We start from the raw sequence: 16,823 nt of genomic DNA, 5'->3' as shown, positions 1-16,823 counted from the left end.
AAAGGTACAGGTAATAAGGTAATATGGACTGAACTGCCTACTGATGAAATATTTTTAAATGAGTATTAAAAAATTTGTAAACTGCAACACACAATTGCTCTATCTAGCATAAAGTCTGCCTCTTTTTTTGCAGAACAGCATTTGTACAAAATTACATACATTGTGAGGTGTAAATACAAATAGTTATTCTTGGAAAACCTCTCTGAAATTTTAAAGTAATTCCATGAGAAGACATCATTTCAGATTTCCTAGTGTTGCATACATAACACGCTTTTCAGTGAGTCTGGATAAATATGGTTTGGGAGGAAGTACAATAAGGAGGCAGTGGAATTTTTTTGGATCACTTACCATGTGCTTGATGATTTGCATGCATTATTTCATTTGATCTCTTTCAAACTCTTTCAGGTAGATGGTTGTCCCATTTTGCAGATGAGGAAATTAAGGCTCAGGGTAGTAGCATTCAGGTTCACTCACTGCAAGGCTGGATGTGAAGCTGTATCCACTTGGCTTGAAGCTAGTTCTTTTCCCTTTACACACTAGATGGCCAGCCAGGGAATTGGAGTACAGAGAAAGGTGAGTAGCTCTGAAACCTGAGTGGGGCCTTGTGAATTTAAGCCGCCCTGTCCGGGAAGGTTTCCTGGGAGAGTGAGGTTGAAGAAACTGCTTAATATCCCTGAAATGGAAATATTTCAGTTACTGCCAAATGTGTAGCCAAAAATCAGGTTAAAGTAGTGGTGAAGTTAATCTTACAGGTTGTTTAACTGTCCTCAGTTGCATTTCGTGGTGTCCAAGATCACCTAATAGGTCCTCTAGAGGTGGGCCTGGGTTCCTGAGGATGGCTTAACAAGCAGGGAGGTAGGGCCTTCACATGATTTTCCTCTGGTTCCCAGCAACATTCTGCCCTGATCATCATAGAAGGATTTAGTCTATGTGGTTTTCGTTCGTTTGTTTTTTAAATTATAGAACAACCACTTCAGCTTGCTAAAAGGGCATCTCCTCTCTATACAGTCATGGTGCCCTTAGGTTCTGGTTGTATGGGGATAACCTGGCTGAATGACTTGTAGATGTTCTCAAGTGTCCACAGATCCTTTTGTTTTTCCTTAATGTGCCCTTGCTGTCATTGATTCTGCTCTCCTGGGAACATCAGTACACTTGATTTGCTAAATTGTCAGCTCATGATATATTTACCATTAACCAAAACCCAGGCTTATGTCATAGTATGGCAATTAGTGGGAGACCTATTTTTTTTTTATTTGAAGGTGATTAAATTCATTTAGGGTGAATAGTATGAAAGACATGAGCCCTAAAGGTATTTGCAATTTGCATGGAATTCTGGCAGGTGTCAAGTTTGACTGCATTATCTGGTATCTCTTGCTGTTGACTTGTTAAAACTGGATCTAAAAAAATGTAATAATCTTTTATCCCTATAGCAGATCTTTCCATTATGATAAAACTCCTGCTGGTAGTCATCTGATGAAGAACTTTTCCCTGTGGCTATGATCCTACTGTGTCCCTACAGTACAGGCAACTCAACCCATGGTGGCTACTCACAAAGACTCACAGAACCTCCAGGACACTGTCAGTCCCAGCAAAACCTTACCCTGCTTTGTTCCCTTCCCACCCCCAATGGCCAGTTACTGGGTAATTGGGGTGGTGAAAAGCCCAGCGCGATTTCCTGTTGGCAGTGTGCTGATGCAGGAGAGGGTATAGCCCCTGGGCATGGTTTTGGAATACCCGAGTGTCCTCTGACCTTATCCTCTGTCCTAATGAAAAACTTCCTGGCGTCTAGTATTGCGGCTCTCACTGGGGTCATTCTGACTTAATTATTCTAAAATCAAAATAGATAATAGGCAGATAATGGAAGTTTTTTGGACTTTCTCCTTCCATTGTTTTAGCGAAGGAAGAAGACACACACAAATCCTCCATCCCACACTCAGTTCTATTTTGGCACCTGGTGACCGTCAGGAAAACCTGATAAACTTGAAAGTGTTGTTTCCCAATCACCTTCAGAACTGGAGAAACGCTTTCATGCTGACTTTATCCATGGGACTGAAGAAAGGGAGAGTGTGCTCACAAGCACAAACAGGAAAGCCTTACATCACGGAGTGGCGTGGGGAGGAGTCTGCTCCTCGCTTGCTCGCTCGCTCGCCGCGCTCCCTTTGTGGCCCGAGTCGCGCGCACCGGCGGCGGCGGGGGCAGCGCGGCGCGTGTCTGTGCGCTGCGGTCGCTCGGGACCGGGACCGGGGCGAGGCGCCGCGGGGCTGAGCCCAGCAGACATTGCGTTGGCCTCCGAGCAGGGCGCATCATGCAGCGTTCGCGCACCGGAGAGAAAACTGAGAATGAAATTGCTTTGGCAAGCTAAAATGGTAACGAGAGCTCTCTGCCTTCTCCCGAGGCTTCTCTGGTGGGGAATCTTCTCCCGCTTTCGCTGGGCGTGTTTTGGACTCCCTCGGAGTGAACGGAGCAATCCGATTCCATACTTGGGAGCTAAAGCTCTCTCACTCCGCTTTGTATTCCTCTCTCTCTGCGTGTCTTCTCCCTTTCAACCGTACCTACTTTCTCAGCAATTGCCTGTGGTGTGTCTGGGGCAGATGCATGTCAGGAGGGGAGAACTTTGAAGGAAAAAGAACTGTTAGTGTGGGTGAACCGCGGAGCGCTTCTGCGTCCCAGCGGCTCTTTAACACAAACCTCAGGTTTAGCTGGGGACATGGAAATCCAGGGGGTCGCTGCACAGATTTTAGTAGAAGCTGCCTGATGATGTGTTGCTTTTTCTGCACTTGCCAGATTATTTTACGGAAATAAAAACTTTCCACCCCCGCTAACTTTGTGGGCTCCAAAACAATGAGGAGAAAAGACAAGCAAACCACTTCACTTCCAAAGGAGTGAGGACTCTTGGCGTTTTAAACACTTGTTTGTGTCTGAGTTTAAAATCTGGTTTCTTCAATGACCGAGCCACTCTAAAAAGTACAGACTTATTCTTTTCTTTTTTTCTTTTTCTTTTTCTTTTTTTCTTTTTTTTTTTTTTTTTAACAAAGAATTATTTTTCCTTTCACTTAAGGGGGACAAGTTAATCAGGACTAATCTAGTTTCTTTGTAAAGAAAAAGAAAGACTTCAAAACAAAACTATTTAAGATATGTGAGCAAGTCTAGGAGAAATAACTAAATGGAAAAGTCAGGGGATCCTGATACCACAGGAAGGGGCTGCAAGCCAAGAAAATCTCAGCATTCCCTCTATCAAAATGTGTCTTGTATTGCTCGGATTGTAATATTTATTTTGAACAGCCCATCTTGTGTCCTGAGTGCTGTTGTAAGCAGCAAGGCAGCTGGGATAGATTGTGGTTAGCAGAGAGGAAAAAAATACTCTTTTTCTTTCTCTTTATCCCGTCCCTGGCAGAGCTCGATTCAGGACTGGGGTGAAGAGGTAGAGGAAGGAGCTGTTTACCATGTCACCCTCAAAAGAGTCCAGATTCAACAGGCTGCCAATAAAGGAGCAAGATGGCTAGGGGTGAGTAAAGCTGGCGAGATGGTGAACTTTGGAATTTCAGTGTCTGTCGTTCTGTGAATATCATTATTATTTAACAGAGGCAGGCTTTTTTTTTTTTTCCTCTTTTCGCTTTAAAAAGGAAAATGCTAATGACCAAGTGTTTGCACTAGCTGAACAGGTCTCTTTTTGTATTTAATGTTTTCAAAAGCATCTTCCCTAGGTTTGTCAATAATTCAGAACCTCTTAGAAACATCTTGAGGTCTTTGGCAAATAGATTGGGGGTGGAGTGGCAGAAAATGACACACAGAATACAGGCCCAGAGAGCAGCACTCTCTTAGACAAGAGCCATAAGCAGCTTTGCCCAGAAGCCATCCTTGTCTCTCTCTGCCCTCCCCCAGTTGATGCTGTCAGTGTCTGCCTTGCTCCTATATCTCTAGGAGGTACCCAGACTGCTCAGGAGACAGAGCATTCCAAGTCTGCATCCTTTGAGAGGTGGTAGATTTCCTATTGTGCTCTCTTTTCTGTATCTTGGGAGGAGGCAAATGGATGCTTAGTACCCACTACTTTGTGTGTAGAGTGGTGGGCCTTTGGAAAAATGCTGCTTCTGTAAACAGGACTCTTTTCCACTGAGATTGTAAAATATTGGGTGAGGTCATGCAAGTTTGTAGGTATCACCTAGTAGATCCTTCAACACATCCCAAATAAAGCGAATGTGAGAAATGGAAAGCTCAGCGACAGGATCACTACTTGGGCAAGTGTCAAACATGTGGAAGAATGAAGGGATTCTTGATCTGGAAGGAGAAGTAGTTCTCAGACCAGGCAGTGAGAGGCGACCCAAAAAGCCTTGAGAAAGAAAATAATGGTTGGCTGAATAGAGGGGGTGGAGTGTGATTTCACCTGGCTGGCCTTATTTTAGCCGATGGGCTTCAGAGTGTTGAAGATTTATGCACTTGCATCCCATCTTTAGCGGCTTGGAGTCTCTGAAAATTCAGAATATTTTGAGCAGCATTCAAAGGTGGAGTGTGAAGGAGGATAGGACACAAAATTGCACAGGGCCTCCTGTTAAGAGTAGTGGTAACGTGTGACTTGTAACTCCAGGGAGTTTAAGGCAGGATGGTGGCCCATGGCCGGCAGCAATCACTTCCTCTGCCATGAGTCTGCTGACACAGGCATTCATTGCTTTGGGCTTCCCCAGCTGCTTCAGCTCAGGCCTTTCCTGCTACTGTACTTTGGGCCAAGGTATCACCCATGAGGGCCAGAAATTGTTAATGACATCTGCAGGTGTGGTCTGGAAAGATAGGAGCCTTCCAGTGAGAACTAGAGGTCTTCACTTACCAAGTACCTACCTTACTCAGAATATGATTTTAAAATTAATTATGTATATCACTAGCAGACCTGATAGGGAAAGCAGAACTAGAGTTCTGACAAGTCATCACTTTGTTTTTGGTGGTTGTGTGTATGTATTTTATTTAAATGTGGCGTCCATGTGGTTTGGCCTCTAGCTATTTCAGAATGATTCACAACTTCTGAACCAGTTGTCTTCAAAAGGGTCATTACATTTTTTTGGTATCAGGTTATTCCTCTCTTTCTAATGAGACTGACTTTGCTTGGGTGACTGTTTTAGTTTTCAGCCATATACAACATTAGTTATGAGTAAGTCATTGGAAATGGAGGGGTTCACTCTGTAAGCCCCACATCTACAAACTGTCATATATTTAGATGCTCAGAGTTATTTAGTAATCCCCACTGACTGTTCTCTTCACTAGACTTCACTTCTTTTCTTCTCTCTCCCTTCTCTCAGTGTTCTCAAATTTATACAGAGTTCAGAGTTAATTCACCCTGGATTCAACAGTAGATATGAAATACTGAGAAGGAGGATAATGTGAAAAGATTGGCTCTAGTTGATGGAGGAATCTGTCCCCCTCGCCCCCATTTCAACAAAGTGTGATTTACTGCTACCAGCCTACTCCTTTATTGCAAGTTCCTAGGGGCTCTCCAGCTCTAATCTACGTGTTTTCTTGTCTTAGGTGTCCTGTTGGGAAGTTCTGTTTTTGTCCTTGAAAATTCCAGACTTAATTAAATGTGACTCAACCCATTGAGCCATAGCAATTACAAACCTTTCTCTTTAGAACTGAGTGGCTTCCCCATGTTTGTTTTCCTGTATTCCAGTACCCTTTCAAAATTCTTCAAAGTAACTAGTTTCAGAGTTACTAGAGAGTGGGGTCAGGTGAGGAAATTATTGCAATATGACAACAACCTTCTGAGGAAGGTGGTGTTGTGATGATCTCTCTCTCTCTCTCTTTTTTTTTTTTTTTAACATGAGGAGACTAATGCCCAGAGAGGTTAAATTGTTTGCCAGGGTCACACAGCTATGAAGTGGTAAACACCAGATTCAAATCCAGATGGTTGGCTCTTTGTTGTGAAGAATTTCCTGGGACCTTAAGGCTGTTTCCATAGTAGTAGAAAAGAACATTGGCTCAAAAGACTGAGGATGCTTTGGGTGTGCTTTTCCCTAATGTTGCAAGACTGGAGAGATGTAACTTTCTTTTCTTCATGTCTAGAATGATAACTTGAGCTGCAAATTGAGATATTTGTTGCGAAGCTATGATCTCACTGATAAACTCCCCATTTTGGAGGTTTAAAGCAGGGTGCATTGAAGATATGAATATACGTATGAGGTTATGTAGCACGTGAGGATAGGCATAGCTTTGTTACGTGTCTGTAATGCTTATTCCAGATGCCTAAAAGATGGAACATAATTTTTGTATTTTCTAGTATTCAGATCTCAAAACATAATTAAGATTCAATTTTGGGGAGGAGAGCAAAATAATTACATATCCTCAGATGTGAAGTATTATACAGTCCAAAACATTTAGGTCATTCTTTTTTATTTTGTCTGTTAAATTCTGTGTTCAGTTGATCTTTTAAAGTAAAACTCTGTGTTTGGAAAACTACAACCAAGTATGTCCCAGGCCCAGTTTACTTGTACGTGCAGCTGCATCCTTGCCCATTGACGGTGAGATTATGTTGGCAACTTTGAAAAACCAAATATTATTGAAATACTGACCCATTTTCCCTTTACAATAACATCTTTGGCTGGGATAATTTTACCCACCTATAATTCTCGAAGAAAAATGACTTCAATTATGTCACAAAATTTAAAAAATCTTAGGATTGGAAGAGACATTAAAGAGCAATTCCGAGCCTAGCACAGTGGCTCATTCTTGTAATCCCAGCACTTTGAGAGGCCAAGGCAGGCTAATTTGCTTGAGGCAGGGAGCTCAAGACCAGCCTGGGCAACATAGCAAGACCCTGTCTCTACTAAAAATAAAAATAAAATTAAAAAATTAGCTGAGTGTGGTGGTGTGTGCCTGTAGTCCCAGCTACTTGGGAGGCTGAGGTGGGAGGATCGCGTGAGCCAGGGTGGTCAAGGCTGTAGCGAGCCATGATTGCACCACTGCACTCTAGCCTGGGTGACAGAGTGAGACTCTGTCTCTTAAAAAAAGAAGTAATTTCACCCAGACATTCACTTATCTTGTGATTTTTGGAAGAGCAAAGTGTCAAAACTTGTTATTTGTCTTTGGTCCCAGTGTTGTGGTTGTATATGGATAGCGAATAATATAGAAAAGAGTTAAGAAAATATCAGTATCCTCTGGAAGCAGGAAGTGTAACATTTCAGGATGAATACTCAAAGGGACAGAGGAAAAGAATTCAACTGTTTGGGAAGGGCTTTGGTGTCAGAAGTTCATGCTGTTGTCTTCAGAATATGACAGACTCAGGGTCCAAAAAACATGTCAGCCTAAGATAAGTTCCAAGTGAGGATTTTTTTTTACAAGCAAGATTGTGAGTGCTAGGTCACTTCTGCAAAATTTGTGGGCAGTGGAATGATCAGTGGTTAGTCACGTGGCTCTTCTTAGTCCTGTACTTCTGTGGTCATGCAGTCCTTGTGGTGGGGCACTGAGGCCTTTCTGCCCTGTGTCCAGTGTTTGTCACACCGTTTCCCACATAGGCTCTTGATAAATGTTTGTGGGACTGAGTTGAAATGCAAGATAGATGGGAGTCTGGTAAAGAGAGGGAAATAGAATGGAGAAAGTTGAATATATGTAGAAATAAAAGAACCTAGAAACATTAGGTCATAGAACGTGGCATTTGGGCAAATTGTGGCCAATCATGGGTTATGCGGGGACTGTGGTAAGATAACCATTTGTCACATCTGGATTGAGAAGTTGACTCTCACTTGGATGTTCTATTCGGATTGACTCTACCTGGCATTTTCGTGGTGTTGCTATCCATGTTGCCTTCAAATGGCATACAATTCCTGGAGTTTTCAGCTAATTTCACTTCTGGGAGCCTTCTCTAATCCCCCAGCTCTGGATGAGGCGTCCCTTCTGTGTGCTCCAGAGGCATTCTGCGTCTCACTGTCGTGCATTTACCTCACTCTGTTGTAATTGCCTGTTTACTTGTTTGTTATCTTCCATTAGACTGTAAGCTTGCAACCATGGCCATCTAGTTGGCAGAAACTCAATACATGTTTGTTGAATGAATAGGTCATGCCTCATCCTTCTTTGGGGGACTAATATTGTTTTTATAAGTATGAATGCATAGTTGGTTCTCATTTAAAACAAAGTCTACATGAAGATGTTCACTTACAAAGAAGAAGAAAGGGGCATGGGAGCAAGAAAAATCAATTAGGTAATGATTATAGCTGTCTTACACCCATTCGGGAACAAAGCAGGGCACAAAGGTATCAATTATTCATTTTAACGAACATTCCCCAGTGCCTTTTAAAACCAAGAGGTCCAGTTGTACTTCTCTTGCTGCTGAATGTTGAAGAAAAAAAAGGCAATGCATGAGTTAAAAAGCATTGGCTAGCATTACAATTATGTGTGGTTGGAAAGTGCAGGAGTGGGATTTTAGAATTGTAAGGAGATAAGCCCTAGAGGAGCCTTTAGTTTATAGTTGGTCATCCTTGTTTTCATCTAGGAAAACAGGCCCTTGGGTTGCATTATATGTGTCTATTGGAATGTTTAATTTAGGCTTTAGAAAGTAGATTTCAGAATTTAGCAGCTATGTGTAAATGAACCAACTGGTATTTTTAATTTTGACCTTAGAAACATGTTTTTAAAATTATTAATCCACTGATAGGGTAGCCTCTACCAATCAAGAAAATTTAGTAAATTTAAATTGCCTGAGATATTATTACACTGGATCCTTTTGGTGCTAGTGCTTTCAAATTCTGTTGGGATCTGTGTTAGGAATATGTGACATGTAATCAAGAATATCCATCCATTTCAATTCACCAATCCAGGGAATACTCAGCTGAGTTCAAAATACATGTCAACTCCCAGCAAATACATAATGGCATAAATATAAGAGGCACATTAATTCCTTATACTTAAAAGTGTATATTCTGTTAAAACAATTTTATGAACATATTTTATTCTTATTTCTGTGAAATCATAAAGAAAAAGCCTCTTGGAGTTTTACTCTTAGAAAGAAAATGAGAGAAATAAGGTAAATACTGTGCCTTTCCACTTTAGAGCTTAGCTGGAATTTGTCACTGCCCAATTCCACTCCCTTTAGTTTCCTTTGCCCATGGTATATGTGTCTCTTTAAGCTTCCCCCTTCTAAATAATCAGAATTTTTTGACTGTCTTACGTATTTTATGTTAAGATATGCAAAAATGCACTACATAGTAAAACATTCTAATTTGTACCATCATATTCTTTTTACATAAAAAATTAGTTTCTATAAACAGAGCAAGAAAAGTTTTGGTTAAGTGGGGGAAGATAAGAAATGTTACTTCATTCCACCAGAGAAGCTCAGCTCTGTGTCTGGGTTGCCAATGGGTGTGGCTATCTCAAGACGTAGAGTTGATTTGGAGTTCTTTGGAGATTTTGGCAGTTTCTGGGTCATTTGCTAGTAAACACATCCAGTGTGAACTCCCTCGCTGCTGTTGCATATTTCTATATGATTCTGTCATTTGCATTTGAGCCTGCTAAACTCTCCTTCCATACCATTCATTTATTCATCAAAAGCCGGCTTTATGCCAGACACCATGTTAAATCTTGAGAATACAAAGTAAAATACTCCTTGTTCTAGAGGAACTTACAAGTAAGTGAGGGAGACAAAGTTGAATTAATTACAATATATTGTGGCAAGTGTGACCATTGCTAGGGGAGCCCAGAATCAGGGGCATTTAAATCAAATGTGAGTGACAGGTGGGCAGTCCAGGAAGGCTGCACAGAGGAGAGGGCCCTTCAGTGGAGAAGTGACGGATGAGTGAGAGTTAAATGAGGGCTGGGACGCTGGGGGCCAGCATTCCAACTAGAGAGCACAGCCTGTGGGAAGGTGTGGAGGCCTGAAATGAGACTTCCCCTGTGAGGCTCAGCCTGGGGAAGAGATAAGGGAACCCGGTGGGAAAGGGAGAGGAAAGGGGGCTGGAGAGAAAGGCATGAGTCATGTCACCAAGAACCTGGAATGCTAAGCTATGGAATCTGCTTCATCTTTAATGTTAGCATAGTCATTGAAGAGTTTTAAGCAGAGTGGCATGGTCAGATTTGCATTTTAGAACAATGACTGACAGCTGCAGGGGAGATGCATCGGAAGGGAGCCAGACTGGAGCATGGGGACCCAGGAGGAGGCTTTCTTTAGTGGTAATGAAGTGAAGAAAGGGATGAGGACCTGACTGAAGCTGTGGCGGCAGAGTGGACAAGGTAGGTGGGGATGAGTGTAGGCGGGGCACAGGGTGAGGATTCCTGGCAGGCACACTGGTTTCAAAGAGCAGGTCAGCAAAAGGCTTTCTGGAGTCAGTGTTGTCCTCTTCTCACTGGGTGAAATGTACTGGGGATTTCAAGTCAGCCTTCCTCCATAGACACTAGCAAATGCCTGCGTTCCTGTCAGAAGGCTTGGCAGAAAAACCAGATCCAGGCATGCGTGATGTGTCATGTCTAGAGACGAAATCACAGTTTAGGCTCACCATGAACAAGGCAGAAGCCCTGCTTGACTTCTCAGATTCCAGAGAACTTTGCAGAGTTGTGGTTTCTTTTTCTTTCTTCCTTTCTTTTTTTAAAGTCTTCTGTTTCCCTACAAACCAAACAAATTGAATCTGCAGACCATGGAGAGAGAATAAATATGGAACCTGCAGGACTATGATTACAGAGTTGTATTTTAGAAAACAGCAGTTAAACTTATAATTGTGTTGTTAGGGACACAAGAAATTTTATGGTTAGGTGTCCTGGTCTTTTTCCATCTTCCTACACAATGTGTTTAAATTCTGTCTGATACTCTTTATCCTAGCAGCTGACATTGCTGTTCTTAAAGGCTCACTCTGATTGCTAATTCTCACTCCTTGTATAAAAGAAAAATTTCAGTAAGATAGAATGCTTCCCTAGTTTACTGCTACCTCCTCTCAGTCTCACTCACTCTCTCACTTAAATACACACACAGCCTATATATTAAAATGTCTTTTCACATTTTATTTTTTAGGATTTGGTTCACCTTATAATGTCACTTATGGCCTCTTCTGTATAATTGATCAAAGCTTGATTTTGTCATGTTTTGCTTGATTTCCCTTAATTGTGTCATTATTGAGATTGTTTGATTGACTTTACTCAGAGAACTGCTTTTAGTTTAAAAAGGAATAAAAACAGAGGAAGAAAGGAAGGACTAAAAGGAGAACAAGCTTACAACATTGGGTAGAAGACACCACCTTGTAGGAAGCTCAGTTAGTCTCATACAGAGAGAGAGAGAATCATGTCATTTCCCACTGATCCTTTTGTCTTGTCATTGTAGAAATACCTGTGTCTTTCCACTGATGTGACTGCGTATGTTTCCCAATGCTTTGGGCCTCTGCTTGGCTTGTTTCCTCAAAACCACCTTCTCCTTTATGTTATGCGGCGTATGACTTCTGAGGATAACAGTGGTGGTGGTTGGGGGTGGGGTGTTGCTGGTGGTTCTAGATCTTTTTTAAACTCTCACAGACTCATTACCCTACATTTTCTAGCATGTAATTGCTTATGCCATCTGTGGTCCATTCATTTGAATTTGTTTCAGCACAGTTAATCTAATCCTATGTAAACTCCCCCAGAAGTTTTTTATGTTTTTCTTTTCTGCAAAGAATTCAGCAGTTCAACTTTTTTCCCTTGTTTCCTGCTGTTTTAAATACTCATTTTCATCTTTTATAAAAATGAAGCCAAGGCTGAGTATTTCCAGTTTCTTAATTCTGAAGACAATTTGAAGGCAAAAAGCAAACCTTTTCTGCTAAGGGTAGGATGTCTTAGGTCAGTCATATCAACTGAATCTCTCCGCAACCCTCTTGCTAGTAATTCTTCCATAGTTATATGCCATTCTTATTATGCCCATAACTTCTGTCACTAATGGTGATGGAGCTAGAGTCTGTGGACAATATTTATCTAAGAAAAGAACATTTAAGTATGTAGGTAAAAATAACTGAAACTGGATTAGACATTGGCTAAAAATAAAATGCTTTATAGTCATGACTTTTCCAATTAAAATTGCAATACTTGGCTGAGCGTGGTGGCTCTCGCCTGTAATCCCAGTACTTTGGGAGGTCCGGATGGGTGGATCACTTGAGGTCAAGAGTTCAAGACCAGCCTGGCCAACATGGTGAAAACCCACGTCTCTACTAAACATACAAAAGTTAGCCAGGCATGGTGGCATGTGCCTGTAATCCCAGCTGCTGGGGAGGTTGAGGCAGGAGAATCGCCTGAACCTGGGAAGTGGAGGTTGCAGTGAGCAGAAATGGTGCCACTGCACTCTAGCCTGGGCAACAGAGCGAAACTCCATCTCAAAAAAAAAAAAAAAATTAAATTGCAATACTTGAAATTGTTTATTGAGATAAATGATACTCCTAAATAGAAAACTGAGGTAATTGAAGCATTTGGTTAGTTTGTGAAGCACAGGGAAAAGACTTGCCACTTTCTGTCCAAAGGCTGATTCCTTCTAAAGACATGACACAATAAACATGTCTGTTTTAAAAATGACTTTAGGGCCCAGAGCCATCAAGGCCTGGCTAGGGAATTAGCTCAGTTGGGGACTTCGTAGACACTGGCACCTCCTGGCTGCTTTTCATTTTCAGGGGTATGTTCAGCAGGAGCCCTGGAATAGGGAGGTAGCTTAGCGCAATCAATGGTCAAGAACCTATGCTTTAGAGCCAGACTTCCATGCAAAACTCACCTCTACCACATGTGAGCTATACAGGCCTGAGCTGTGAAGTTACTTAACCTCTCTAGGCCTGAGCTCCTTGCCTGTAACGGGGAGAATAGCAGTGCCTTCCTGATGGAATGACTGTCAGGAGTAAATGAGTTATGTATGTAAGGTGCTAGGATATGGTGTGCACTCAACTCACTGAGTGGTGGGGCTCTCGTCAGCACCCCCACCATCAGGGCCCTCTAGAACCCTGCCATAGAACCTTGGAGAGACCTGGGTGGCTTTCTTACATGGACCCCCTGAAGCTTGGTGTTATATGTAACCCCAGATTGCTTAAGAAACAGTATTAGCAAGGTTTTAGGACATGTCATTAACATCCCTCTCTCATTTTGTACATTTGAGAGGAAGGAACAATCATGGCAGGGTTTAGTAATCCTCGTATATTAGAAATAACATCTATTGTATTTTATCTCTCTGGCTCCTTGCATAATGAAAGACTGCATTATTCCTCGGGCTCCAACATTTTGCATTTGAAATCCCTTCAGTTTTCTAAAGTAATTTGTTGGTATTATTTTTATGCTTTAAAAAATATTTTATTACTTAACAGTGGGCCATATTCTGTCTTCTGTTTTGCCATTTCTGACAGAAAAATCAGACAGTCGGAAACAATTTTTCTAAAAACTGCTTGGTAAGCATTATGCTAATCTTTCTTAATAGGACATAATTTAGGATGTTAGTAAATTGTTCTTGCACCATCAATTTCAAGTCCTGGACTAAACTACATGAGATAAAGATAAAATTTCTTACTGTGCTACATGTTGATTAGCTTATACAATGCCTGAGCCCCAGTGCCTCAGCCAGGAATGAGCTGAGTTGCTTGTGAGGTTGTGACTTTCTGAATCTTCCATTTCCTCACCTGTGAAATGGCATTAATATCTGTTTTTACTCTGCCTATGATTTTTGTGAGGATCAGATGAGTTAATGTGTATAAAAGTATTTTTTAATATGTAAGTTGTTATACAAATATAAGGATATTCTTAGTGTCATTTAACCTAGAGGCCTTTTTTTCTCTCTGCTCACCACCTAAATGCTTGATAGGCATGTGGCTCTGTTTATTAGTCTTGCCTTTCTTCCTTCATTCCAGAGGCAATCTTTTCTACGTTCTTTTCTTCCCACTTGCTGCCACTTGCTGATTAACTAATGAGAGGTGATGTTCACCTAGGAGTAGTGCTTCCTCTGCTACCACCGTTGTCCCCACTGGGATTCCAGGTGCATCGAGAATGCAGACAGCAAGGCTTCTGTTTGTAGATTGGTTGTGGGGAAAAAAAAAAACCCCATACTCACAGGATTCTTAAGACAAATGCAGTGGATATTTTGTGTTTGAAAATGTTCTATTTCTTCTTTGATTCTTCTTTTTCTTTCTGGTACTTTTAATTTGTTGTGAGAAGGGTGATAAAGCTAATAATGCACCAAGGAATGGAAAGTGCTTCCATCTTTGCAGAGGTCCTGGAAAGTTAACTTTTGGTCTGAAGCCAAATCCCGATGTAGGACTTGAACTCATGACCTAATCCCAGAGGCAAGAATGTTACCAGCTGACCAACACTGACCCTCATAAAATGTAGACATTTAAAATACTCCTTTGAGTAGTCCTGTTGCTGCTTTCTATGTTTTCTTCTCTCTTTCAGTCATTTCCAGCAGTGTTCCTGGCCTCCCTGTTAGGAACACAGTTTTAAAGATCTATTTTTCTCACTGTCTTTCCATTTGCTGATTATAGCTGCTTCCTTCTTGCTTTCCATTTCTCTTGTGTGAGTTCCTTTTTTTGTTCCTGTTCCTTCCTGTCCTTCTTCTGACTTAAAAATAGATTCCAGGGTCTTTGGCTGCTCGGCCACAAATCCGACCTTCCTTCTATTCATATGGGATCCCCCTGAGCATCTAAAGATCTTTTCCTTCTCTCTCAAGATACTTGAACCCCAGCATTCATTCCCTGTTCTCAGCTGACTTGTGGAGCTAAATGACCCTTGTACTCAGAGCTGTAACTGAAAATTAAATCTCTCCTGCAAAGATGCTTAATAAGTGATTTACTTATGTTAAGTGTTACTGACAAACACTGAATTCTCCCTGAATCTACTGACTGTGTGTGGTGGTAGAGGAGAAGGGACTCTGTACACTGACTCAAGGCATGCGTGTAACACTCGTTTTTGTGCAAAGCAGTGGTACTGTGACCATTTGAACCTCAGGAACCAGTTTTCAGACAACATACTGTTAAGGGTATTCTGGAGGGACCTGCTGCTGTTTTGTTCCCACAGAAGTGTTTCTCAGGGACCGAAAGTTGATTAAAGTGTTTCCTCATGAACATTCTTTGGTTAGAGTTGGAGGAATATGATATTCTTTACAGAAATGACTTCCTATCCAATGTTGATCTAGACAATCCACAAATGAGTGTCTGCTCGAGGGATAAAGGCTTGTAAAACTTTAGATGACTGGGATAAAAAGTGCTGATGACAGCAGCTCTGATTTCAGTGCCCAGCCCCAACCTGAAATCACTATTATGCTCTTGTTACAGCAGCAGGGATGATGATCCTCTTCTCAGTGGCAAAAGAGGTTTAAAAGGTTTCCTTCCATCTGGACCTCCAGACATAACCTATGTGGTTATGTCTCCATGAAAAGACCTGGTCCTATTCTTAGTAGAGAATCCGGAGTTTTTGGTTTCATCAGCCATAGTGAAGGTCACATTTATGTGCAGCTCTCTTATCACTGTGTCACTGCTTATGGCATTGCATTTGCCTGCCCTGCTTTTCTGTTCACTGGTTGACTGATGAATCCTACTTACCTTTTAAGTTGCAGCTCAAATGTTATCTTTACTCTTCTACTTTTCCCAACCTCTCTTCTGGATTAAGGATCCTTTTATCTGAGTTTCCTTAGCACTTTACCAAAAGCTGTATTACAGCACTTATCACACTATTAAAAAAAATGTTTCTCTTTGCCCTATTCGTTTCAGTGTTTCATGAAAGGGCGGGGGCCATATTTAATTAATCATCATATTCCCGTAACCTGGGACAGTGTATGAGACATAGTTAGTACTTAGTGAGCATCTTATAAATTGTTTGGCCTTATCTTTATTATAGAACATGTATCTTTAGTGACTTTTTTTGGTATTTGGTAATATTGTAAATTCCATTTCTTGAAGCAAAAGGAAAACACTGAAGCAGCTAAATTTAGCTTATATTTTATACTCCAACTACTGATAACAATAAAAAAAAGAAAGTGATGCTTTTGCCTCATCTTTGTCATCATTACTTGACCTACACATTTCATGATTGTATGAAAAGTGGCCTAGGTATGATAGTAACCTTTATAGATGGGATGACTTGGAATTTAGAGTTAATCCATATACTTCTTAGTGACATATAGGTTTGAGTCATGGGTCAAGGATAGACCTCTGGGAACTCAGTTTCTGCTTTGAATTCTGAAGTTATTCTACTTAGGATTTTCATGTATCTTATTATATCTGGTATCTGAGGCCTATAATTGGCTTCAAACTTGCATTGACCCACTGTCAAGCCAATAAGGCTTTGCCCTACATAAACACATTTTTATGAAGGGATCTGACACATCTCCATGAACATAGTAATGAAGGTTATGCCCATAATGATGAGGCCTGTTACTCTGAGATTTATGTTGCAGGTTTGTCGTGTAGTGTACTTTCTGTGGTGCACCTTTCTTACCAGAACTCACAGGCAAAAGGAGACTTAATAAGTGACATAAATTACATAATATTTTGGGTATACTTTTACATTTTCATTAGTACAACTCAATTCCCTTGCTCTCTGGCCCTCCGACACTTTTCTTTATTCTGTGGTTTTACATTCTTAAGTTTGAAATTTTCACTTTAGGCAAAATGTAAAGTTTATGCAAGAGGTTTTCAGAATTCTAGAATTTCAGAATTCTGTTTTTAGGTGCTTTCATTTACATTGTCCCAAATGTAATTGGCTCCATTAAAATTAAGTGTTCTGATGGCTTCTGAACCTTCCTGCATGCTTCCTTGCCTTTTTCTTTGCATCGGTGTTCAATGGCATAAATGTTTGCTTTAGAAAAGAAGGATGGACTTTTTTTTAAAGCAATGCCATTCTTAAAAGAGTGATGAAGCAACATTATACTTTTTTTTTTT

General features: G+C 41.0%; 1 protein-coding gene across 5 annotated transcripts in view; it reads left to right on the top strand.

Annotated features, from left to right (window-relative positions):
* Positions 1-16,823, top strand: part of RGL1 (ral guanine nucleotide dissociation stimulator like 1) — a 291,692-nt gene that overhangs the window by 166,217 nt on the left and 108,652 nt on the right. For 2 of the 5 annotated variants that reach the window (XM_016933977.4, XM_016933978.4), the window contains one exon: positions 3,395-3,505. The exons of 2 other annotated variants lie outside the window; for them this stretch is intronic. In XM_016933977.4, coding sequence (XP_016789466.1) covers positions 3,395-3,505 — 111 coding nt within the window. Of the gene's footprint in view, positions 1-2,039; positions 2,367-3,394; positions 3,506-16,823 lie in introns of those variants that run through there. One more of the 5 variants, XM_016933981.4, reaches the window with a different exon arrangement.

This window comes from Pan troglodytes, chromosome 1 (genome assembly GCF_028858775.2).
Source record: "Pan troglodytes isolate AG18354 chromosome 1, NHGRI_mPanTro3-v2.0_pri, whole genome shotgun sequence".
Taxonomy (NCBI): Eukaryota; Metazoa; Chordata; class Mammalia; order Primates; family Hominidae; genus Pan; species Pan troglodytes.
The sequence above is the reverse complement of the archived record's forward strand: the minus strand, read 5'-3'. Positions and strand labels throughout refer to the sequence as shown.